Source organism: Vigna umbellata, chromosome 10, assembly GCF_029865625.1.
Source record: "Vigna umbellata cultivar VRB3 chromosome 10, Vumbellata_1.0, whole genome shotgun sequence".
Taxonomy (NCBI): domain Eukaryota; kingdom Viridiplantae; phylum Streptophyta; class Magnoliopsida; order Fabales; family Fabaceae; genus Vigna; species Vigna umbellata.
The window spans coordinates 6952029-6962804 of NC_142174.1; the positions used below are offsets into that span (position 1 = coordinate 6952029).

General features: G+C 35.4%; 1 protein-coding gene across 1 annotated transcript in view; it reads right to left on the minus strand.

Moving 5' to 3' along the window:
* Positions 1–10729: 10729 nt before the first annotated feature.
* Positions 10730–10776, minus strand: part of LOC148191767 (cellulose synthase-like protein E6) — a 4884-nt gene continuing 4837 nt past the window's right edge. Inside the window, exon 9 of the mRNA XM_088099955.1 lies at positions 10730–10736. Within this exon, the coding sequence (XP_087956081.1) occupies positions 10730–10736 (7 nt within the window). The remainder of the gene's footprint in view (positions 10737–10776) is intronic.

Sequence of the window (10776 nt, forward strand, 5' to 3'; positions counted from 1 at the left end):
ACCTAACCTAAAAGATAGAATAGATAAAATAAAAATCTAACCTAAAAAGATAAAAAATAAAATCTAATAAAATAAAATAAAATCTAACCTAAAAAGATAAAAAGATAAAAATACAATAAAATAAAATACATCTAATCTAAAAAGATAAATAAAATCAAATAAAAACCGAAAAATAAAAACAGAAAATAAACAAAAACAGAAAAACAGAAACAAAAAAACTAAAATCAAATTCAAATACATTAAACTGAAAAATAGAAACGAAAATAAATAAATAAAAATTCGAAATTTAAATAAAAAAAAAAATAAGTCAAAGATAATCAATACCACACAAATTAACCAGTTAAACCACGATCCCCCGGTCAAGCAACAGGCGCCAAAAACTTGATGGACAAATTGTAAGCACCAAAATATGATGTCACAAACTTGTTTCACAATCGGCAAGTATGACCGAATCGTTCAAGTAATAAAACTTGGTAAGACCAAGTATCGTTCTTCCCAAAGGACTCACGGCCTAGTTTAGTTATGTGATTTCTTGATTAGCTAAGACTTAAGAAACAATATTGAAATTTAATATGCAAGACGAAAATAAATGTATGCATGAATTGATCAATGGCAAAGACAAAAGATAAACACTTTCAATGGAAATATATGAATGAATATGTTGTTGGGGGTCAATTTCATCTCATCCACTCTCATATATTTTAGGAATTCAACATTCAAATCATCATTGTTAATGCCACTCTCTAATGTACCATTCTAGATGGCTTCTCCCTAATCAAATAGTTCATACAATTCCTAGCATTCCTAATGATTAGTTCATGAGTGCAGGAGCTTAAGGCAACCAATATATATTGTCAGTATAATATTGGGAGAAATTCCCCGGATCTAGATTTCCCCGTACGTGTCCGTATCAACAAAACCAATAATCATGCATTAGAATGAGTTAAACAATGCAAGCATTGAGCAAAGAGGAAAAACCCTAACTAATGATGAAAGAAAGCATATGTCTTAATTCAAAGATGTATCAACAAATCCATATATGAGAGCTTCAAGAGATTACATTGATTCCCCAACAAACATACAAGGTTTAGTTCACCATATTCATGGTGAACCTAGATGAATAACAATGAAAGTATGAAAGAATAAACCCAATAAAGGTGAAGAGGTAGCCTGAGCATCCAAGATCCTCCTTCAAAGGGGTGAAAGAGAGAGTGTTTGCCTCGTTTCTGCCAAAGATCCTAACTAAAGGACGTGCAAGCCCTTATATACTAATCTAGAGTTACAAAAGATTACAAAAGCCCAAGCCCAAAAAGTGCCGCTCAGCGCCATTTACCGCTCAGCGGTGGTTACGCGTCTTCTTTCTTCCCCTCAGCGGCCATTTGCCCCTCAGCGGTTCCAACGCCACCTCTTGAGTGCCGCTCAGCGGTAGTTTGCCGCTGAGCGGTGCCTTCGACTTCTCCTTTTTGCACTCTTTCTTGTCTTTTCTAATGTCCTCTCTCTCATTCTTCACTTCTTTCACCAAATTCACCTCAAAACCTGCACAAAAACACTCAAATCAAGCATAAACCTGTCCAGCTCTCTTATTTCTGAAAATATAAACAAAATGCATGATTTCAAGCTAGTTTCTAAGTCTAAAGGTTGCTTTTAGTATCACTTTTAAGCATGAAAATAACAGTTTTTCAACTGTTATCACAACCCCAAACTTAGAACTTTGCTTGTCCTCAAGCAAACAAAATGTAACTCCATCTCCAACCAATTCATATGATGGTTCACTCATTCAAAATCCTCTTTTCAAGATAAGTAATAACTTCACTCAAACTTATGACCAAGAGTTAATTCAAGATGTGCACATGCTTTAGTGTTCACAAAGTCATTTAAATTCCAACAAATGCTATTTTTCATGAATGATCAATCAATTAAGCATGGATGTTCATGTGCTTATGGAATATTTCCTCACTAGGTAAAGTGTTTCACTCAACACACAAGTGTATAAGAGGTAAAGTGTTTCACTCATTCACTCCACTATCACAATGTCACATGAATCAACTTTGCCTTTCATTTAACCACAATCAAATACATTCACAAGCATGCATCATCACAAGGACTTTTCAATGGCTTATAATGTGGCTGGGCTAACAAGAAAATTGGTTTTTCTGGATCACAAAATCCTTGAGTTAAGAGAATCATAACAACACAATCTTCTTATTCATTCCCAACTTTCTTTTGCCTTTGCTTTTGCATTTGCATTGAGCTTTGCTTCTTTTTCTTTTCTTTTCTTTGCATATTCTTACTTTTTAGCTCTTAGCTCAATGCTTTTTCCTTTTTCATGTTTCCCCAATAACCCCAAACTTGAACATTTAACAATACCACACAAGATCTTCTACTTAACTCAAGGTAAAGATTTTCAATCAAGGGTGTTCAGTGTATATTTAAGGCTAAGGGTTCAAAGGATAGAACACAACGTGTTCTCTTTTAGAAGGCTAACTTTATGAATTTGGCCAATAAAAAGGGTTTCAAAAACACGGCCTTTGATCATATGATGCAAAACAAGCAATTGATTCAATCATAGAAAACCTGGGCAAAGTCATTCATGCTTTCAAAGTAATAGCATTCAACAATAACAACTCTGGAGCTCAAAACCTCACATATAAGCTCATTCACATTTGACATGCACATCCTGCTTAATTTCACAATCACAATCATGATATTATGCATTTGTTCACAAAGCTTGTGAATCACCTGTATAAGCATTTTAATGTGCACATCATCTCAACATCAATCAATCAATAAGCATCATCAAGCATTACTTATCACACAATCACAGTTAATAGCAAACCATCATAACAAACCAGGTGTTCAATAGAGTACATCAAACCCTAATCTAAAAACAAAAACAAATAAGTTCAGAAAACTTAAACCACAAAAGCATAATCATATGATAGCATTCATCAGTAAATGCTATCTCAGCTCCTCATCAGTCCGAGCTCTCTGTATCTTCCTCTTCCTCTTCATCATCATCTTCATCAAATGCATCCTCCTCCTCAGCTTCATCTTCCTCCATGTCTCGGCTGAAGCTTCAGCTGCTCCAGCTCCTCCATATACTGGTTCTTCTGGCCAAGCTACCACATTATGGAATTCATCCATAGTCCACCTGTGTGCTGGAGGGGTATCATACATCCCCACTATCATCTCAGCCGTGGCCACCTGCCCTCTGTGGATGGACTGCAACTGAGCACCTATAAGAGACATATACATGTCCCTCATCTGGAATGGTTCTGCCTCATGAGTATCAGCAGAAGTCCTGCTCTGTGCTGGCCTTCTCTCTCTACGAGCCTGGCGTGGTGGCACTGGCTGGGCTGCCTCCTCACCTCCACAGTACTGTCTGTAATAGGCCTCATCTATAGCTTTTCTTGGCCTCTCAAATGGTGGAACAGAAGTGTCCACCCCAGCTAGCTTGCAAAGGTGAGTGATCAAAGAAGGATGTCCCAGTGGTGCTTTGTTGTTTGAGGTGTTAGCACACACACTAATCTCATCAGCTATCACCTGCCCAATATTAACATTCAAGTTTCTGATAGCACAGTAGATGAATAGTGCCCTGCTGAGAGTAATATCTGACACATGTGAACATGGCTGAATGTTGGCATGAGAAAATGCCATCCAATACTTTGCAAGAGGAGTCAAATCTGTCCTCCTAATGTTAACCACTGAGCCAGATCTATTCCTTTGGAAGTGTCCTCCAGGTATGCACAATACTCTCTCAACATCCTCAAATCAGCACCTTCCTCCATGCTAAGAGCAAACTGGCATTGCTCACCAGCCCACACAGTATCCAGAAAGTTATTGATGGAGTCAGGATCATACCTGATAGCATGGCCTCTAACATAGCCCAAATAATTCTCAGCTGGATAATCACCAATCTTCTTTGCATTGGTGTAGAATTCTTTCACCACAGCTATGTTGGCAGGTGATGGATAAGTGGCTAGCTTCCCCAATCATTCCCTAACACTTGCTCTCCAAATTGAGGAGCAAAGTTAGGTATCATTCCAACCTTTCTCTCCATTAGAAGTCTCCTGTCCTGAACCACCCTAAAGTGCTTCTCATGTTTCCTAGAGAGGAACCTGCCATTATGGGGCTGCTCTGGTTCCTTTTCCTTTCTCTTGGTTGCCATGGTTTTCAATCTCTTTCCTGAAGAGGATGCCATTCCTGCATTCAAACATAAATCCAAAACCACAGAACATGATGTTAATCATTAGTAAACACAAACACAACTCCTTTCGAAGCTAAACCACCGCTGAGGGCCAGAATTTCCCCTCAGCGCCACCAGTGCCACATTCAAACACGCAACAAACCAGAAAAACAAATCTGGCAGAGTGCCGCTCAGCGGTAAATGCCGCTCAGCGGTGATCTGCAGATTTTTGCAAATCTCTTTTTAAAACTGTCCTAACTCCACCCAAATGCAATTTTCAGTTTTCCAGTTCATAATCAAGCAGTTTAATCGGTTCAAACATCAAATATATCATCAAATCATGCATAGAAACAAAACCCCTAAATATTCATGCTTTGACAATCACATTCAATTCAAGAACCCTAGAATGAACAAAATGCATTTTACTTACTTGGGTGGAGATGCTAGATGATATGAGAATGCTTCCAAACTAGAATGCTCTCTTCCAACCCCAAACTTTGATGCACACTAGTGTAAAAGTGAGTGGAAGAGAAATTTCTAAAGAGGGAAGAGTAAAAATGTGGAAAACCTAAGAGAGATATGTGGAGTGTTAGTGCAGAGAAGAGCTTGAAAGAATGTAAAAACGCGCAGCTTAGGGTTTAAAAATACCCCAATGGGCTCGGGTTCCGCTAAGGGGAACTTAAGCCCATCTGCGATAGTACCGCTCAGCGGTAATTGCCGCTCAGCGGCACTTTCGTGATGTGCCCTTCTCCTTCTTTTCTTGACCTACGTGCCTTCCTAGCATACCCCTCATAGGTTCCCTGCAATTCAATGTTAAAAATGCTTATGCAAACCTAACTAAAATAACAAACAGAAAACAATCAATCAACTGGGTTGCCTCCCAGGTAGCGCTTGTTTAACGTCACGAGCCTGACCCAAAATCCACCAACACCCATCAGTAGGTGTTTCAAACTTACCAGCACCCATCAGTAGGTGCAAAATCTTCTCACCAACACCCATCAGTAGGTGTTACAAACTTAGTATCCTTCAGTAGATACTTAACCACCTAGCATCCTTCAGTAGATGCTATCCAACAAAATAATTCAGAATAATGTTCACAAATTAAAATTACAAAACCAAATCAAAAGTTTTAAATCACTGGGTTGCCTCCCAGCAAGCGCTCTTTAACGTCATTAGCTTGACCCAGTAAAGCTCAAGTTCCTTCTTCTTTTTCTTCTTTCTACTGAACTTCTTCAGAAATTTGATCAAACCAGGAACCTGTTGCAGTGTCTCAATCATAGGAACTTTAATCTCCAATTTCTTGAAGATTTCCATAAAGCACTTAAATTTCTTTTCCTTCCTATGATTCTTCTTTAGATGAGGATGTGATTTTTCATGTGATTTCTTCTTCTTTCCTCTCATCTTCTTTTTCTTCCTTTTTCTCTCCCTAAATTTTCTCTTTTTCTCTTCTTTTATTTTTTTCTTCCTTTCTCTTTTTCTCCTCAACTTCTTTATCTTCACACAAATTTTCTTTCTCTCTTTCTCTCAACCAATTCTTTTTCTTTTTCTTCATCTTTATCTTTCTCACTCAACTCTTCTTTCTCTTTTCTCTCTACCCTTTCCTCATCTCCCTCTAATTTTTCCTCATCAAGAATCTTGTCACTTTCAGTGATAATGACTTGCCCTTCCTCCTTAAGGTTAACATCAGTATTAACATCATCATTTAATATCTGACTAATGTGACGAAGTTGCATCTCCATTCTTTTACATGATTCTTCAATGCTTTTCTGAGTAGAGTCGGAATTTTTCAAAAATCGTTGAAGGGTGTCCTCCAACCTATCCAAACTTCCTGATAGAAAGGGTTGTTGCTGCCATTGTTGTTGTGGTTGGTTCTCAAATTGTCCAGCAGCTTGCCAAAATTGGCTTTGATCCATGCTTGAGTGAGGTTCCCACCATTGGTTGAGATTACTTTGGTAGAATTGAGTGCCCCTATAGTTAAACTCTTGACCAAATTGCATTCTGCAGACATTAGGCACAAAACCCTAAAAACAATTGTTAGCACAAAAAGATAGAGAAAAAAATAAAGATTGAAAAGATATAAGAAGATAAAATTTAGAAGATAGAATCAAATAAAATAAATAAAACCTAATCTAAAAAATAAAATCTAATCTAAAAGATAAAATAAAATAAAATCTAACCTAACCTAAAAGATAGAATAAGAATAAAATAAAATCTAACCTAAAAAGATAAAAAATAAAATCTAATAAAATAAAATAAAATCTAATCTAAAAAATAAAAATAAAATCTAACAAAAAAAAAAAATCTAATCTAAAAAATAAAATCAAATCAAATAAAAACCGAAAAATAAAAAACAGAAAATAAAAAGAAAACAGAAAAACAGAAAACAGAAAAAATAAAATAAATCAAATAAAATACAAACTGAAAAATATAAACAGAAAAATAAAATAAAATAAAAATTCGAAATTTAAATTAAAATAAAAAAATAAGTCAAAGATAATCAATAATCACACAAATTAACCAGTTAAACCACGAGTCCCCGGCAACGGCGCCAAAAACTTGATGGACAAATTTGTAAGCACCAAAATATGATGTCACAAACTTGTTTCACAATCGGCAAGTATGACCGAATCGTTCAAGTAATAAAACTTGGTAAGACCAAGTATCGTTCTTCCCAAAGGACTCACGGCCTAGTTTAGTTATGTGATTTCTTGATTAGCTAAGACTTAAGAAAACAATATTGAAATTTAATATGCAAGACGAAAATAAACATGTATGCATGAATTGATCAATGGCAAAGACAAAGATAAACACTTTCAATGGAAAATATGAATGAATATGTTGTTGGGGGTCAATTTCATCTCATCCACTCTCATATATTTTAGGAATTCCTTCAAATCATCATTGTTAATGCCACTCTCTAATGTACCATTCTAGATGGCTTCTCCCTAATCAAATAGTTCATACAATTCCTAGCATTCCTAATGATTAGTTCATGAGTGCAGGAGCTTAAGGCAACCAATATAATATTGTCAGTAAATATTGGGAGAAATTCCCCGGATCTAGATTTCCCCGTACGTGTCCGTATCAACAAAACCAATAATCATGCATTAGAATGAGTTAAACAATGCAAGCATTGAGCAAAGAGGAAAAACCCTAACTAATGATGAAAGAAAGCATATGTCTTAATTCAAAGATGTATTCAACAAATCCATATATGAGAGCTTCAAGAGATTACATTGATTCCCCAACAAACATACAAGGTTTAGTTCACCATATTCATGGTGAACCTAGATGAATAACAATGAAAGTATGAAAGAATAAACCCAATAAAGGTGAAGAGGTAGCCTGAGCATCCAAGATCCTCCTTCAAAGGGGTGAAAGAGAGAGTGTTTGCCTCGTTTCTGCCAAAGATCCTAACTAAAGGACGTGCAAGCCCTTATATACTAATCTAGAGTTACAAAAGATTACAAAAGCCCAAGCCCAAAAAGTGCCGCTCAGCGCCATTTACCGCTCAGCGGTGGTTACGCGTCTTCTTTCTTCCCCTCAGCGGCCATTTGCCCCTCAGCGGTTCCAACGCCACCTCTTGAGTGCCGCTCAGCGGTAGTTTGCCGCTGAGCGGTGCCTTCGACTTCTCTTTTTGCACTCTTTCTTGTCTTTTCTAATGTCCTCTCTCTCATTCTTCACTTCTTTCACCAAATTCACCTCAAAACCTGCACAAAAACACTCAAATCAAGCATAAACCTGTCCAGCTCTCTTATTTCTGAAAATATAAACAAAATGCATGATTTCAAGCTAGTTTCTAAGTCTAAAGGTTGCTTTTAGTATCACTTTTAAGCATGAAAATAACAGTTTTTCAACTGTTATCACCCGTTACCCGAAAAAAAATTTAATTAATATTTTTTAAAATTAAATGTTTTTATTACTCTTAAAAAAGGAAAATTTTATAACAATGACTTACGATTCCTTTCAATTACTTCTTTTTAAAAAGAAAAAAAGAAAAAAGGGGTTACATTACTTTTGACCTAACCTAATAAGATATCAAACATATACATGGAATCCCATTAGAAAATTCTCTCTTAAGGGAGGACTCTTTTCTTCTTCCTTCTGGTTTAGCTCGCGTAGGAGTAGGCTCCATTCTCTCTTCCTCTCTCTCTTGGTTTCTGATTGGCGTTTTATTCCGATTTAGGATTTAAAATTAGGGTTTTATTTGTTCTCTGATTTTGGGGGTTTTTTGTACATTTTGATTCGCGTTTTGGGAATTCGTTTCTTGATTTCTTCCCTATTGATTGGTGACGCGACTTTGGGGTTATGTTTCGAATGAGTGTTTTGAGTTTTTTGGATTTTAGTTCATTGATGCAGATTGGACTTTTGAAGACCATGGTGGTTATCGCGGTTTGGAGATTTCTGTGATTGCGTTCATTTTCGAATTTGGGTTTAGGGTTCCTGTTTGCGTTTTGATAGGTATTTGTGGGTTAATCCTGTGACTAAATTGAGACTTCAATTACGCCATGTTTCTTCCTCATATCTTTTTTTTTTTCAAAAGTTGTTCATATTTTTTTTCTTTTAACTTACTTAAAAATTACATAGTGTCTTTTTAATATGTAGATAATATATTAAATTGTTCTCTTTAACTTGTAATTTAATTTAAACCTTATTTAAAAATTCACAAAATATATTTTTTAAATATTTGTGGGTTGAAAACGGGTATCCGCGGGTTGAAAAAAGTTTCGCGAATTTTTTTTATGCGGATATCCAGCGGGTAGCGGATCGGGTTGCGGGTACGGTTTTTTGCATGCGGGTCGGTTGCGGGTAGGAACTATCTGTGCCCGACCCGACCCGACCCGACCCGTTGCCATCCCTAAGTATGATTCTCTTCCTTGGTGGTACTTCTTAACATACAAGGATTTGGGAGATCAAGTCCACCTTTTCTATTCGGTTCAAGTAAAAGTTCCCTTTAATCTTGGCTAAATTTTTCTTTCCCTTTTCAAACTTTTGTTCCTTCCTCATCTTCCTTTCAAAACTACTTAGAAAAACCAATTCCCTCTCTAAATATGAATAAATCGACCACCTAATTCAAATTATTCAACCATCCATATATATATATATATATATATATATATATATATATATATATATATATATATATATATAAAAGCTATACGCATCTCACCAATATTTTTTTATAATTTGAGAATATCTTTTATAATTTGAGAAATTTATAGAGACCCAATCATTTGATAAATAATATATGTTCTAAGTAGTGTCTACCTAGAGGAGTCTTGATAGATAACCGTAAAACACATTAGCTATCTATTTTATTTTATTTGCTTATTCAAATTGAACAAATTTATTTAGGAATATGTTTGCTATATGAAAATAAACTATTATTCTCAAATTATGATTTGTGATATCGTTTGTTTTTGAAACGTAGGAAAACACTATAAATGGAAAAATGGGAGGGAATTGAATAATGTTTTAAACTTTTTCGCAAATAGTGTTTAATTTTACTTTGTAGGGTTAGATGATCTGCAACAGAAGATAAACACTTAAGTTTATAAAGCCGCGTTAAATGGAAAACTTTCAAAAAACAAAAACAACAAAGCACACTTCTCTTTTAAATTTATTTAAGTGGTTCTATTGATCACGAAGATTACATACGAGTTTAACCACTCCTGATTTACACACTAACCAATTGGTTAGACGAGTATAACCATTCCTGGTATCACTAGTCTATCTGACTAGACAGTCTAATTCCACTGAGTTAACTTTACAAGTGTTTGAATTCACTTTTTAATCTAAAAACAACAAAGTATTTTTGAAATACAAGTACAAAAGATTGCTATCATAGAAAGGATATGAAATTATATAATGAAGTTCTAAAAACTTGTAAAAGTACTTTTCTTTTCAAAGATAATCTTAAGAGAAGGCTTGGAGTGAAGCAGCGTGAGCATATTGCAATAATATAATTCTTATTTGTCTTCTCTTCATCCATCCTATTTGGAAAAGAGATGCTCGCGCGCAAATAATCGATTATTGCTCAGAATAATCGATTATCACGGTCTGATTTAATATTGCTCAGGTTGTGCAAATAATCGATTATCACTCAGGATAATTGATTATCACTTTTTGAAAACCCCATAATGGACACAAATAATCGATTATCCTTATGATAATAGATTATATTTGGTAGTTGGGAGTTGTCTTTTTCATTTTCTGAACATTGGGCTTATAAATAGAGGTCTTCACAGCTCTTTGAAAGTAACTTTTCATTTGAGAGTATTAAAGCTTTGTGCCTAAGGGAAACTCTCTATGAGTGAAAAAAGATCTATGCCATTTGAGAATACAATTTGTCTCTCAAGTGATAGTGGTTCTCTTTTCAAGTCTTGTGAATAGGAGAAGCTCGCGCTTAGTGTGTCTAAGGTCGGAGCGTTCTCTTCAAGTTGGCTGAGCAATATTCTTCCGGTTCATTTGTTGAAGGAAGGTTCTTTCGTTCGTGTGTCGAAGGAAGGTATTTTCTATTCTTTGCTTATTTTGATTATCTGATTATAATCTACAAACCATAATTTAGTGAAAAGGTTAATCACTATTCA